Source organism: Lissotriton vulgaris, unplaced genomic scaffold (assembly GCF_964263255.1).
Source record: "Lissotriton vulgaris unplaced genomic scaffold, aLisVul1.2 SCAFFOLD_1047, whole genome shotgun sequence".
NCBI lineage: Eukaryota > Metazoa > Chordata > Amphibia > Caudata > Salamandridae > Lissotriton > Lissotriton vulgaris.
In genome coordinates this window covers 374,127-390,327 of record NW_028255054.1, presented here as the reverse complement: position 1 = coordinate 390,327, position 16,201 = coordinate 374,127, and the positions used below count along the sequence as shown (strand labels likewise).

General features: G+C 45.5%; 1 protein-coding gene across 3 annotated transcripts in view; it reads left to right on the top strand.

The window, feature by feature from the left end:
- The window catches only part of PUS10 (pseudouridine synthase 10), a 342,171-nt gene that overhangs the window by 184,039 nt on the left and 141,931 nt on the right, over nucleotides 1-16,201 (top strand). For all 3 annotated transcript variants that reach the window (XM_086951846.1, XM_086951845.1, XM_086951847.1), the window contains one exon: nucleotides 14,902-15,027. In XM_086951846.1, coding sequence (XP_086807972.1) covers nucleotides 14,902-15,027 — 126 coding nt within the window. The remainder of the gene's footprint in view (nucleotides 1-14,901; nucleotides 15,028-16,201) is intronic.

Here is a 16,201-nt window from a genome sequence, read left to right as displayed (position 1 = left end):
TTTATTTTTGCCAATTCAAGCAAACTCCTTACTGCTGCAGAATAAGTACCCCTGCGGTTGCTATCCCGGACTGCTGCTGCTGCTGGATTAAGCCTTGCACATTTCGATTTTTCATTTGTAGTGTTTTTGTGTAAGCCTCAGGATGTGCTAGCCGCTCCTTGGATGAACGTGCTTTATTTTCCAATTTGGTTTTAGTTCCATGTCTGAAACTGCTTTTATATTCGGTTTTGTTCTGTTGCGAATGGACTATTGTTTTTTTAATGTGTAGTGTTTATGAATTTATTGAAGCTGTTTGATGTTTTTGCAACTCCTCGGATGAAAGAGCTTTCTTTTCTGTACAAAACGGATCGTGTTTTTCTCTTGCGAACAAATTGTTTTGTAATTGTGTATTTCACCATGGAAGGTGCCGGGGAGGTGCTGCAAGGACCTAGGGACACTGTTTGTCGCAGGCACTAGGGCACTGTATGCTAGGTTGCACTGCTGCCCTGCGTGTGCCTCAAATGCTTATCTCCTCTATAGGGTTGACAATCAGCTGGAAAAGAAAGCTTCCCTATTACGTTATTCAAAATAACTGCAATAAACTACCTACCCCTCGCTCCCCTCTGTTCCACTGTAAATGTATCAGCTACAACAGCCTGAAAGAGGCTTATGGGCGTACGCCTACAGGCAGGGCTCGAGTCGGGGTACCACGCGGGTGGACGGCGTCCTCCCACTTATTTTACCGGAAGCTCGATAACTGGAGCAAATGGAGCCACACATTCACTCCTTGGCCTCTCTGGGGCGAGATCGGAGCCCATTCAGAACGCTGCTCAGGCGCTGGCTTCTCCGATGCAATCGCATATAAGGGGTGATTAGGGAGGCAATGAAAAGCCACCTTTCGTGACGTCACTTCCTGTCATGTGGTCAGCGTCCCCCCACTTCTTTTTTTAGGACTTGGGCCTTGCCTACAGGAACCAAAGAAAGACAGGCTAGCCAAAGCTTGCAACCATCTTACCCTAAAGATAATTCAAGGACGACACAAGTCTAAACGTTTACCCAGAATATTATCCAAAACAAGTCTTGAACCATACTTCTTTGTTGTCTTTGCACTAATTTAGGTCGTACTCCTACCGTAACCAATGAAAGACAGACCAACCAAAGCTTAAGGCCATAGCGATATTTCAAGGACCACACTGTCGAGATAGTCCAGAATATTATCACTGCACTTCTTTGTTGCCTTTACGCAAATCACCTCTATGGTGTCTCTTTCATGACTTTGTGCAATTAAGGATGGGCGGAGTTTTTGAGTTCATGATCACATGCTAAATGTACAAACTTTCCTGGGAAAATTCCATTCTTTCGGATTTTTTTTGCTTATAAGTCATTATATGTAAACAGGGATTCGGAAACAGCGCTTTTGAGCAGTTTTGTAGGTAGACTTTCATCTGTGCATCATCTTTCTGTTCACGTTCTGTAGATGGAAAAGTTTAGATAATGAAGCCTGCTACAACCCAACCTATTTACACTCGTAGCGCAAACATCAACTGTCTCCACAGCTGCCTTGGCATTTGCATTTTAGAAAATGCAATCTCATTTCTTTTGCTCCTAATGGTGGCATGTTGAATGGCTGATGCTTTGTATAATGCAACCTGGATGTTAAACTGCTAAAACTGTCCACCCCTTTGCACAACACCATGAACCAATGTGCTCAACTTAGCAGTGCACCGTAATTTTAGTGCCTGAGTGCTGCAAGCAAAATGTCATTTTGCCACACACTCGCTCCCCAAGTGTAGAAGAAAAGTAATTAAGCAGGCCTTTAGCTGTTATTCAGTGTCACTATTGGTTTTAAGTACTGGTCTGAACTGTTTATGTGTCTATGGCCTGTCCTCCACTTCTTTCTCTCTTTCTCACACAATCTTTCTATTCCTCTGTTTGGAGTTCATTCCCACTTTGGGCACAAAGTACCTATCCCTCTCTATCTTCCTATCTATTCTGTGCAGCTCTCACCCCTATCTATTCACAATTCCACCATACAAATACACTACACACCACCCAATTCCACCCCACCAAATTCCACAACTAAAAATTCCAATTCAACCCACATAATTCCACTCCAAACCACATACATCCAAACCAAGACACTTGGGTAAAAGACATTGTCATTTACAAATACAATAGCTCTAACTCTTGCAAATGCGAGACCGATTTTATTGCAAATGCTTGTTTTCTGTGCCTTCAAATGCCTTTCCGGAAAGTGGATCCTCCACGTTCGTCAGTCATTGAAAGTCTCCCAAAGCAAAAAAACAATGTGCAAGTGAACAATGTACCATCCTAAAGCCTTAGGCTTCAAAGCATGATGTGACTGCAGAAAACAGATGTTAGTCATAGACCAGCAGGAGGTTTCTTTTGTGTTAGAGTTCGGGGCACAGCTCGAAGTTGTGTTATGATTGTGCTGTCATGGACCTGATGGCAATCCGGGATCTGTAGGGGGCTCCCAGTCGGATCACTGTTAGCTATTCCATCCTTAAAGCTGTCTGTACCCCTTGGTCCTGTCAGGTGTTCAGCCTCACTCTGGTGCAGACTTCCACCCCAGCTCCGAGACCTCCATCAATGCCATTGCTGATGCCAGAGGGGAATCCTGCACCAAATCCAGGGCTCCAAAATGGTTTTGCCTTGACCACAACGGGAGTTGCATTCCTTATCCGCTGTAGCTCACAGAGTCGCCATCCAAGCTGAGTCTGATCCTCTGCTTTCACAACTGCAGAGGCACCCTCAGAGGATCTACTGTCTTTTTGGCTCTGGCTCTGACTCTGACCAGAGGTAACCACTGCTCAAGGAAGGTGGGGATGGGGATGCTGATGATTTGCCCCCACACTAATTATGATGATGATGATAGTCTTTACATGGACTTACAGAAGATCAGTGTACTTGATTCTTCCACTGATACAGGGTTGGATTTTTCTTTTGGCCCCCCAGCAGAAGAGAGTGCTTCTTTCACTGTGGTAATTTGATGAGCATCTGAGATTCTAGATGCACCACAGCCTTCATTTGAAGTCAAGACAGATGTCCTTACTGAAGGTTTGCAGCCTGGGCCAGCATTTAGTGAAGACCATACTGACACTGTAATGGGTATGTGGTTCAAGCCCTGCTCATGCTTGGGTGTACCAGTTTTCCTCTAGATTGAGAACTGAGTGTTGATGGCTGGCTTGCCAAAGTCTGTCATAGACCACCTACATATGACAGCGAACCTCTTGATTATTTTGGTTCACGATCAACGAGCTGAAGTCTCACCTAACTCCGTTGCAGAGGCTTCCTTTCATAGGAGATGTTTTGAGCACAGTGCAGTTCAGGGCTTAGTCTCAATTACGTGGAGTCCAGAACATTCAGGTTCTGATCCCAATGTTTCATTTCAACCTTGGTCCGGGATCTCTGTGAGAACATCTTTGATGCTTCTTTGCTTGACCCTCCTGCATCCTGCTTTTTAACAACACCAGGTGATATATGTGGCCTCTGTGGAGGAATCTGAAATCCCGGTGGTCCCAGTACCTTGGGAACTTGTCAGGTGCCATCAAGGTTTCGGACCTGACTGCCGCAATCTGCAGTAGTGGCAGCTCAACAGCAGTTGAACCAGTTGCAGGCTCCTGTCCCACCCCCACCCAGAGCTGACAGTGCTGACGGATGCATCACTGTTGGGCTTGGGAGATCATCTGGCAGAAACCCAGCTCCATGTCGGTCTGTTAGAGTTGCAGGCCATTTGTCTAGTGCTGAAAGTTCTTCCCCAGGGGTGGGGGAATCATATCGCCCGACGCCCGAAACATGTTGATTTTTATGATGGCCAAGAAGATTTAGGGCCAGATGTAGGTAAATTTTATTTTCCGACCTCTTAAATACCGAGTCATACCGACTCGGTATTTCAGAGGTCGGAAAATAAAAGTACCTAGATGTAGGTAAATGCAGATGTGCAATTACCGAATCGGAAACAGTCGGTATTTTCCGATGCGGGAAATACAGACCAGTTAATGCCCATTCATTCCTATGGGCTTTGAAGCCCATAGGATTGATTGGGCATTTACCGGTCGGTATTTACCACATCGGAAAATACCGACTGTCACAAGGGTGCAGGGGGTGTCACTTTGACACCCTCTGGCACCCCCAAAAGAGGCTCGGGTGCCATGTGGCAGGCATACCTGCCCTAAGGGCAGGTCTGCCTGTCATATGGCATAGGTGTGCATGCACACATGTGCATGCACACCAGAAACGGTATTTTACCATCAAGTAGTATTTGATGGTAAAATACCGATTTTGTACTGCTTGTGGGACTCAGAAGAGTCCCACCTACATACCAATTTACCGGAATCCGTAATGATACCGACTCGGTATTTTACATACTCGGTAAATTTACCTATCGGTAAATTTACCGAGTCTGTAAAATACAGGGACCTACATGTCAAATTGCTCTAACCGGTCGGTAACGGCCGAATTCGGCCGTTACCACCCGGTAAACGCCTACCTACATCTGGCCCTTGATATCTATTTTGTCCGACGGACAAGTAGACATTAAATCACTAAAAATATACAAGCCGCGTGCACTCTCGGGTACTCGCGGCGATTAGACATGCTGACAGAAAGCCTAAGAACTTTGGAGGCTTCTGATTGGCTAAAAGCCCATGACTGGGCTCTAGCCAGTGATTGGCTGGAAGTCTTGAGCCCAGCAAAACATCACTGTTTCTTTAGTGGGAAAAGCGCGGGTTAAACACAGGTGCTGCCCACCCACTCTCCAAACCAAGCTGCCGAACATGCAAAGAGTGGAGCGAGGCAGGAAACGCTTTCTCTGCTGCCGGGTCCAATCGCTGTGGGACGGGTCATCCGTATGGTTCTCTGCTGCCGGTTGTAGAGTGGCTCGATTTCCCCCATCCCACAGTGTCGGTTATGGCCTCACGCAGGAGCTCGTCTTTCTGGAATTGTGAGTGGCAGGCGTCTCTAGATGAGTCAGACCGCTGAATAAACCCATTAATTATCAGCAGAAAACCGCACCATTTACTAAGAAATGTACGGAAACTGTGATGCTGCATGCTACGGGCCGGGTTCAATGACCATGGGGGCGGGGTCAAAAGTATGGCATTTTTATGTAATTTACAGCAAGGGCATGAATTTATCACCCATAACCACATTATGTTAGATAGTGCTGGGCAGCTATTTTCCCTTTGCTGAAAGGCTGCACTCCAGTGACAGTGATCAATCAATTCTATAGTCACGGTAGCCCATCAGAGTAGAGCTTTGGTGTACCTTGTAGCTGGAGAGCTCTAGACTGGGTTATATTTAGTCCCAACTGTGGCCTCGCATCTTCCATGTTGACTGCGCCCATGTGCCTCTTACAGAGACTGTTTGGCACGGAAACCTTGTATTCTGTTTACTATGGCTGTGGTTATGTCACACGAATATGGCGACTTTACACAGGCCCTATATGAGCAAGGCACTCTTGCATGTAAATTGAAACTATTTATGCAGCTCACCTCTTGATACCTAATGATCGTGATATATTGGGCACTACACTAATTGAACAACACTGCCCCCTGTCATTTCCAAGGATACATTAGTGACAGTCTGTGAGTCTTTTACTTTAAACACTGGGTATTCTAATCCCTGCAGGAGTTATACCTGTGCACAGCATTTACAGTAGCACAAGTCATTTTATTTAGGTTTATTAAGGAAAACATCAATAAAAAGACGGAAGTAAAATGTTTTTATTTAAGTTTATGCCTTAGCTGTTCAAAGTGTGCTACCACTCTATTATACAACTTCAGCATCTCAATCACTTCAAGTTCATATTGTCAAAGACTGAGATTCTCGCACGTAAAACAAACTTGGACAAAGTATCACCTGTTCACCATCTGGCCACAGGTGCATGAACCAGCGCGTTCACATGAAGTGAGAAACATAATGGGGACTATGGTCTCGACCCTCTGCTTAAGTTAACTAAGTTAGTAAAAATATTTTACCCTCTGGACTAGTGGAGGAATCAATTACTCATTCCAAACGCTCAGCATTCATACTCTGGAACAACTACAAAAAGATATTCTATATAGATTGTACAAAAGTTTATTTCTTAAAAAATCATATATAATAAAGACATAAATTCATTCTAAAACAAGAATCACATGTTAAAAAGACATCAAACAATGTCTGCACATAATAAAAAATGACGAACCACTACAATACTATGTTGGACGGAAGGAAAAGCTATTATCCGGCATTGACCATATACCTTTTATGAGTTAACCTATGAATGACTAGTTATAAAACATAAGACACCAATTTGTTATCATGTTGATTGTCCTGTCCCAGATTTAACAATTTGTGTTAGCGTCAACGCGTTTCGGCGGGGCTAAATGTTTACTCCACCATCTTCAGGACAGATCATTAGCTCCTTCCATTTTGTTTTCAATTGTCGTTCTCTTGATTTGATTACCAGTTAGTCAATCCTATTATTAGGTCTCTTCTTCTGATGTTCACATTCAACTTGCTGTCTCCCTTTGGTTCTTATCAGCCTCAGGATATCATCCGAACTATTCAAAAACGTTCTTGTTCTCCACAATAGTTTGTTTTTATATTCCTTTCTTCTTTATATAGTGGATGTAATCCTTTAAAATTTGTGTTACCCTATATATGGTTGTCAATGAGATTCATTTGCTTGAAGATATTGTATTGGTTAAGACCTGGACTTCTCACACTGTGTCCTCTTCACACTAGTATTGTTAAAATGATAACCACAGGGCCGTATGGCTCCTGTTGAAAAACCCCTTCGTTCGGTCCCTGCCGGGCCGCCTTGCTTGTTCGTATATCTAGGTTCGATCCCGGATATATGAACACGCAAGGGATTTTTCAACTACATTTTAATACTTCTCTCGTAACCAGCTGCACTGAAGTCTGCAACTCTTCTCTATACATCTAGGTGAAATTTTGTGTTTTCATCTTTTCATCTATATGTTGTAACCTCCCCTGATGCTCTTGATGCAGAAAGCAATGAAAAGGCAGAAGAACTCAGTAGGAAGCTGACTATATAGTGCACCAAAATGAGTTAGACTGTGCAGAGAGTTCAGGCAAACCTAAAAGGATTATTCTCTCCAGCGTCGAGTCGGTGCCGGTTCTACCTCAATAAAAATCACTCTCAGTAGCTGTTGAGGCTCTACTTCCTCCACTTGACCTGTCTCCACAACGTCAAGTGTACACCCTGCATTCCTTGTCTAACATGAATTCTAATATCAATTTACATGTGGGTGATGAGATTGGCCACCCATACAACATGGAGAATTGGTATGACGTTATGCATAAAAAAACAAGGGGGACGGGAAGCAGATAAAGGTCAAGCACTGTGCTCCAAAATCATGAACCATAAGTCAAAAGAGAGTGCTGTTCCTGTAGAACAGGGGGAAAGTAGCAGGTAGGGAGGAATAGTATGACCGGTAACCCTTAGGATCAAAGAAAGCTGCCTTCACACACCCAAATGGGTGTCATACTTCATCATAAGGCGAGCTCCTCGTAGGGCTGGCGCTGCAATGCCCGACTGGCCCAGCGAGATGTGCTCTCCATTTGAGCCATGCCACTTCTATTCCTTGTGGCTCCTTATAGTGTTTGTCTTCACCATAACTTTGGCGCAGCATGTAAGTGAGCTTCAAGCCCTTTGTGTCAACCTGCCAAACACCAGACAAGCTGCCAAAACCCAGACAAACTGGTTTTGGTGATATGGGACTCTTGTCTAAAGTTGCAATGCCGTTCCACGTCAGTCAAAATATCACCTTGCTAGCATTCTACGCTCCGCCTCACCTTTCTAAGGACAAGGAAAGTCTCCATTGCATGGCTGCTAAAAGAGCGTTGAGCTGTTACATAGATCATGCCAGTGTGCGGGAGTGCTTCCTATGTAGGCTGTGCACGTCATTTCTGGAGCGGAACGGTACCAGTGTGGAAACACACAGCACTGCCTACTGGCTTGCAGAGATACTTTAAAAACATTTGCAGATCCAGTCTTTTTTTAAATTCAAATCATTTTTATTGAAAAAGAGGGAAAAGTAGACAATACAATAAGGTGCATATAAAAAGATGGGATCAAGATAGCTGATCTGCAGTAATACAAATTACAATAATACAAAACCAGAAATAAATAAGAGAATATATAATAGTAATGCTTGATATCAGGAGTACATATATCGGGATAAACAAAACAAAACAATACAATACAACAAATAAAATAAAAGCATTGACTCATGTTTGTATAGTTACATGCAAAACCAAACTGTCTGTAAGCAAGTCAGGCTCATGAGGTCGCAAAAGCGCACTACAATAGCGCCTCAAAGATATACATCAGTGCCTTGATGATATGTATCAGTGACTTGAGGAACTGCATCAGTAGGAGCTACATCACGGTGGATCGAATTGAAATGAAGACTTATCTAATAGTTTCCAGAGATTTTTATTGGAAGTTCGCCAGGTGGAGGAGTGCAGTGCCGGGTTTTCCGCTCCTCTCAGAAAGGAAAGCCAGTCCTGCCAAATCTTAAAATTAACCTCTGTGGTATTTTTCCACTTACATAAAACCACCTTACATGCTAGAGTGGGCATCAAGTCCAAGAGCTGGCGGTCCTGCGCATTGTGTAATTTTGGGTCAAGAGCCCCCATTATGACATATATGAATTCCCTCACTGGGTGAATCTTGAAAACATGTTGAATCAATCAATCAATCAATCACAGACATTTATAGAGCGCACTACTTACCCGGAGGGTCTCAAGGCGCTTGGGGGGGGGAGTGCTGCTACTGCTCGAATAGCCAGGTCTTGAGCTTCTTCCTGAAGGAGAGGTGGTCTTGGGTCAGGCGCAGGTCGGTCGGGAGGGAGTTCCAGGTCTTGGCGGCCAGGTAGGAGAAGGACCTTCCTCCTGTTGTCGTTCTTCGGATGCGGGGGACGGCGGCGAGGGCGTGGCTGGCTGATCGGAGATGTCATTTGGGAGCGTAGAAGTTGATGCGGTTGTTGAGGTAGCTCGGGCCTTGATCGTGTAGGGCTTTGTGTGCGTGGGTGAGGAGGCGGAAGGTGATTCTTTTGTTGACGGGGAGCCAATGCAGGTCTCTCAGATGTCCGGAGATGTGGCTGTGTCGTGGGATGTCGAGGATGAGTCTGGCTGAGGCGTTCTGGATCCGCTGGAGTCTCTTCTGGAGCTTGGCGGTGGTTCCGGCGTAGAGGGCGTTGCCGTAGTCCAGTCGGCTGGTGACGAGGGCCTGGGTGACCGTCTTCCTGGTCTCGGTGGGGATCCACCGGAAGATCTTCCGTAGCATGCGCAGGATGTTGAAGCATGACGAGGAGACGGCGTTGACTTGTCTGGTCATGGTGAGGGAGGAGTCCAGGATGAAGCCCAGGTTGCGTGCGTGGTCTGTCGGTTTGGGCGCGCTGCCCAGGGCGGGGGGCAACCAGGAGTCATCCCAGGCGGAGGGCGAGGAACCCAGGATGAGGACTTCCGTCTTGTCTGAGTTCAGTTTCAGGCGGCTGGTCGTCATCCACTCGGCTACGTCTTTCATCCCTTCGTGAAGGTTGGCTCTGGCGGCGGCGGGGTCGTTGGTCAGGGAGAGGATCTGCTGGGTGTCGTCAGCGTAGGAGATGATGTTGAGGTTGTGTTGGCGTGCGATGGCCGCGAGGGGGCTCATGTAGACGTTGAAGAGGGTGGGGCTCAGCGAGGATCCTTGAGGGACGCCGCAGATGACTTTGGTGGCCTCTGACTTGTACGGTGGTAGACGGACTCTCTGTGTTCTTCCGTCGAGGAAGGAGATGATCCATTCCAGTGCCTTCTCCTGGATTCCGACGTTGCTGAGGCGCTGCACTAGGGTGCGGTGGCAGACAGTGTTGAATGCCGCGGAGAGGTCTAGGAGGATGAGGGCCGCTGTTTCTCCGTTGTCCATCAGGGCTCGGATGTCATCGGTGGCAGCGATGAGGGCGGTCTCGGTGCTGTGGTTGGCTCGGAAGCCAGACTGTGAGGGGTCGAGGGATCCATTAGTCTTGAGGAAGGCGGCCAGCTGTTTGTTGACGGTCTTCTCGATGACTTTGGCTGGGAACGGGAGGAGCGAGATGGGGCGGTAATTCTTGAGTTCGGTGGGGTCCGCTGTAGGTTTCTTTAGTAGGGCGCTGAGTTCGGCGTGCTTCCAGCTCTCCGGGAAGGTGGCGGTGTCGAAGGAGGTGTTGATGATGTCCCGCAGGTGGGGTGCGATGACAGCGTCGGCCTTGTTGAAGACGTGGTGAGGGCAGGGGTCGGTCGGAGATCCTGAGTGGATGGAGTTCATCATGCGGACGGTGTCTTCGGTGCTGATCGGAGTCCAGGCGCGGAGGGTGGTGGTGGGGGGGGCGGTGGTTCGGTTGTGGCGTGCGTCGGTTGAGTGCTGAAGCTGTTGTGTATGTCCGCGATCTTGTTGTGGAAGTAGGAGGCGAGGGAATTGCAGAGGTCTTGCGATGGGGTGATGTCGTTGTTTCCGGCGTTGGGGTTGGAGAGCTCTTTGACGATGTTGAAGAGTTCCTTGCAATTGTGTGCGTTGTTGTCCAGCCGGTCCTTGAATCAGTTTTCTTGGTGGCGCGGATCAGTTGGTGGTGCTTCCGGGTGGCAAGCTTGAGGGCGGTCATGTTGTCCGGTGTTGGTTCCCTTCTCCAGGCTTTCTCGAGGGCTCGAATGCAGTCAAAGATTTTCCCCCAGTAGGTTTGTAGGGTAGGGCAGTGAAAGAGCATGTGGGCTAGATCACCAGTCTCAGACAGGCAGTTCCAGCACAGGATAGTATCTCTTAGTTGGCACTTAAAGAGTCTATCCGGGGTCCAGAATGTTCGATTCAGTAACATGTATTTTGTTTGGGCAAGGATAGGTGATATTTTGTTGGACAAAGCAGTTCTGTGAATTATATCCCAGTCAATCGCAATACCCGTAGAGTTGGGTTCTGACTCCCATTTAAGTTCTACCTGCTTGTGTGTTTTCCTAGGCATAGGAAGGAGTAATTTGTACACTTTGGAGACAAAGTGGCCAGCCGCTAGGAGACGTGGTAGATGGGAAATGAGCCAGGGAGTGTGGGGATTGAGGACCCGCGTTGAAATGATGGCTTTCAATTTCAGGAACTCATAGAAGGCCATAGGGGGTAGATCATGTGAATTTTGCAAAGAGGAAAAAGGAAGGGGTTGTATTCCATCATACAGGTCAGACACCATGTTAATGCCCTTCTGACCAGGATTCTAGGTAAAGGGTTTTCCCTTCATGTTTAAAGTACGGGTTCCTCCATAGGGCCATGAGTGTGGATTTCCTAATTTTTAAGTTTGATTCAGCAGTTTGGTCTAATCTTAGTAGCGCTCGCCTTGTGTTTAGTAAAATGTATTTGGAATGGGGTAAGTGAGATAAGTCCATGGTGAGTAGGGTCGGCAAAGGTGAGTGTTTGATGATAGATTTTTCAATATTTATCCACATTGGGACGTAAGTTGGGGTGTCGACCAACCATTGTGCACCTTGTTTGCAGAGAAAAGCTGTCTGGTAGTTCCTGAAGGAGGGAAGACCCAGGCCGCCCTTGTCTTTTGCTAACTGTAGCTTTTTCAGTGATATCCTGGCTTTCTTGCCCTGCCACAGGAAGCCACCAAGCAGCCTGTCCACTCTGGAGATGAAGTCATCAGAGAATGTCATAGGCAGCATGCTGGCCAAGTAATTTACCAACGGGGTGATCATCATCTTAAGCGTTTCCGCCCTATCCCACCAGGACAGAAACTTTGGTGACCATCCATCCAGTAAAATGGAGATCTTCTTTAGGGTTGATGTTTCATTGGCTTTTAGTGTGGATATTAGATCCTTATCAAAATCTAAACCTAAATATTTAAAGCAGTGTGGTTGCCATGTAAGGCCCGAGTCACCAAGGATATCTTTACCACCTATGTTATTGAGTAATTTGACCTCCGTTTTATCCTTGTTTAATTTGTAACCTGATACCCGGGAAAACTCTTCGATGGATGTCATAAGCGCTGGTATGGCATCCCCTGCCCTCTCTGACAAGACAAGTACATCGTCTGCGTAAGCGGTGAGCTTTATATTGCAATCCTGGAATGGGATGCCGACAATAGCATCATTGTTTCTTATATGATAGAGGAATGGCTCGATCGCCAGCAGAAACAGAGAAGGAGATAGCGGACATCCCTGTCGTGTTCCCTGTTGCAGCCGTAGCGGGGGGGGGAGAAAGAACAACCTGCCCTAACCTTTGCCGTGGGACAAGAATAAAGAGACATTACTAGTTCCGTGAATGTTGCTCCCAATTTGAAATTTATTTAGGACTGCTTCCAGGAAGCTCCAGTCGACTTTGTCAAAAGCCTTCTCGGCATCCAAGATTATTGCAGCTGTCGGTGTATCAAGGAGTTTCGCCTTTTCTAACACATGTGCCAGTACCCTAGTATTGTCACTGGACAGTCTGTGTTTAAGAAAGCCTGCCTGTGAGGGGTGGATCAATTTAGGTAGGACTCGTTGGAGGCGAGCAGAGAGGATCATGGCCAGAAGCTTACAATCAAGATTAATGAGGGAAATGAGCCTATAGTTTTTCGGGAGAGAGGGGTCTTTTCCATCCTTTGGGAGCACCGCGATTATGGCCTCAGCCAGAGTCCCCTTGACTTCTCCTATATCTTCTATCTCTTGGAAGAGGTGGAGCAGAGGTTCAACCAGAAGTGAGGGAAAAGCTTTGTAAAATTTAGCTGTGAACCCATCAGGGCCTGGTGCTTACCCGCATTTTAATGATTTGATTGCTAACTCAATCTCTGTCGCGTTAATCGGTGCATTGAGATTTAGTTGCTCTTCCGACGAGAGCATTGGAAGGTCACATTCGTTTAAATAACCTTTAATTTTGTCCCCTTCTACCGACTCGTTCTTAGCATATAGATTTGCATAAAAATCTTTAAACACTTCAGCTATCTTATCCGGTTCCGAATGGGCAACCCCCATTGCATCTTTAATGACATTGATTGAGTTCTTCTGCACTTTAAATTTCAAATATGCGGCCAAGCTCTTGCCTGCTTTATTTGACTTACAGAGTTTAAACCTCTTACCTCTGTCCAACCACACTCCAGCTCTTTTGCTCACTATCTTGTTGTATTCATACTTTTTGCTAGCCAGCGCATTCAGCGTTGTGCTTGCCCTGTTTGCCTGATGTCTGTTTTCTAGGACCAAAATTTCTTTTTCCAGGGTCTCCAGTTTTACGTTATGTTCTTTATTCATTGCTGATCTAAGCTTAATGCACACTCCCCTAATAGTGCTTTTTAACGCCTCCCAACGGATGAGTTCAGAAGTATCACCTTGCGTGTTAAGCTCCAAGTATGCCTCAATGGCAGACTGGATAGTAGTCCGATGCTGCTCATTATCTAGCACCTCATCATTCAACCGCCAGGATGTTTGTCTGGAAGAGGGTTTCACATTGCTGATGGAAAGGGAAATGCACGAATGGTCAGACATAACTCTTGGTTCTATTGATGTGTCTTCTATTCTAGGGACACCAATCTGTGTTATAAGGAGGTAGTCGATACAGGAGTAAGAGTCATGTGGGGATGAGTAGAATGTGTAATCCCTGCTCGTGGGATTTTGCAGTCTCCACGAGTCGATCAGGTGAAAACGGTTGCATAAGTTGATAAGGGCCTTGTGTGATTTGCTGGGTCTAAAGGTACATTTGGAATCTCTATCAAGAGTAGGGTCCATGGGGAGGTTAAAGTCACCAGCTAGTATGTGCACGGCCGAATCTAGGATGGTTTCAAGTTGTTTAGTTAGGTCTGACCATAATCTTAGTTCGGTAGTATTTGGGGCATAAATGTTCGTGACATAGAATTCCGTATTATCTTTGGATAGCTCGGCTGTAACCCACCTCCCCTTGTTATCTGCTGTGGAGGACAGTAATTCAACCTTAGATTTTTTCGCTATTAATAACAGTACTCCATTCTTTTTACCCACCGCTTCAGCCCCCACAACCTCAGAGTAGTATTTATTCCTCAGTGTATAAAACTGTTAAGCATCAATTTTAGTCTCTTGCAGGAGCACAATGTCCCCCTTCTGTCTGCGTAAGTAGTCCAGTATTTTTTGTCTCTTGATAGGCTAATTTAGGCCTTTAACATTCCGGGAGAGTATTTTCAGATTGTCCATAGTGGACACACCGAGGGGTGTATTAATTGTTGTTTGCACCATTTTTAAATAATATGTTAGACATAAAATCCATGTAACCCATAGTTAAGTAGACGTGCTTAGTAAGTTCCCACGACCCAAACCAGTGATCATATCCATGGAAGACCTCTAGGTTCCTTGTCAATTCTGACCACAGCCACTCTATGCGTACATCATTCCGCGTTTTTGCATTTACGTTCTTTGGACTTTTGTCCATCATCACAGCAGATACTCCTAAAGAGCAATTACTAACAGCAGTTTGTAGACTCGACATGCAACAGTCCGACAGTATCAGGTTAAAAAATGAAAGAAGAAAAAGAAAAAGAAGATCCAGTCTGACGCCTAGGGGAATATTCAAAACGTGAGGAATCTGCATCAGGATAGTCTGTAGCAGAACGAGTGTTACCGAAGGGAAGTAACAATTTTTTGCTGTTAACTTGGCACTGCAACAACCTAAATTTTGGCTATTTCTGTAACCTTCCTTCTAATTTTTTTTCACCAGCTTGAAAATAATTTCACACCTGTGCAACAAATATTAACTGATTAAGTAAAATTGTTCCTAAATTTGTTTGAAGAAAATATGGGAAACAAATCCCCTAGTGTTTGGAATAGAAAGTCCAGTGTACTTAAGCACAGTCTAAATTCTACATAACACTGATTGAAATCCAAATATGATAAACAGTAAACATGTTTCATTGTGGCCGTAAAGTTGTTTTGAGTGATGTCCTTCATTGTTGGCAGGACGATACAATAAATTTTCAAGAAACTTACCACAAACGCCATGGATCTTAGATGGGGAGAGAAAGATGGAATCATCTGTGGAAGAGCTGATTTTAGAGCCTTTAATTGCAGTTTTTAAACCTGACAGTAAGTATATTGGAATCTTGTTTAGTTGCATTGTAAGTTAATGAAGACGTTTGACACCTCACTTGTTAAATATTCAAATGTGTTTTATGATGAATGTTATTTGATTAATGGTTGGTCCCTTGTATTGTCCCTTGTATTGTACCCCATCTCTTTATCAACTTTATTAGTAGAAAACTTGGAGGAAATGGTGGTAATACCGAATCAAGATTCAGTGATGTTGGTATCTGTCTTCTGCAGTACAAAATGTACATATTGCACTTGAGTTTTTAGCACAGTAACTGTACATTGACAGCGATGCTGTGTGAGTTAGGCACAAAAACTGCTTTAGGTGTCACTGAAAACACCATGATAGCAGAGCTGTAAATGTACTCACATCACAGCAAGAGGTTTAGATGCAGGTGAGATACAGTTAAACTAAATTAAAGTATGGAATGAACAGTAAGTCTGGGCAGAGTTCGCTGAACTCCCAGAAGTGCAAAAAAAACACCACAGCGCTATGTGGAGCTCCGCAAGCGAAGGAGTGTGTCAGATAAATGCTGTTCACAATGATTTTCCGTGCCAGATGCTTGTCTGCACTGTGCAATCATCGCGAACGACACCATGCACAGCGCAAGCGGGCGCTTCTTCCTTTCTGCTGCTCTAATAGATTTTTACTCAAGCAGCAGATTTCTCAAAGGACAATTTCTCAACGCGAGCGGTTGCGAGCATACACGACCACTCGCAATGAAAAATCTCACTGCCCGCATTGAGAAATCTCGTCGGAAGGTTGATTTTCCACACTCACAATCGCCAACTTGATGTGGACGATCACGAACGAGGAAAAATCTCGCCGGGGGTGGATTTTCCTCGCTTACGATCACCAACTTGACTTTGATGAACGCAAGCGTGGAAAAAACTCCTCCCTGCTACGCCGAGCGGAGTTTTTCGGAACTCCAAGAGCTCCGCATAACTCGGAGTGCATCAAACCCCGCAAACTCCGTGAGCGTAGCGAAGTTCACCGCCGAGACTTAATGATGAGTTCAAGTCCGCTTTTAAATATGTTCTCTTCACACTCTTCTTCTGTTGTGGGCTCAGTTGGATAGCCATTTTTATCTCACCCCCAAGCAGCAATGATAGACGCAGCTACCTGATGTCTGGACTGCTGTGTGACTCTACAAATAGTCCTGTTTCAATC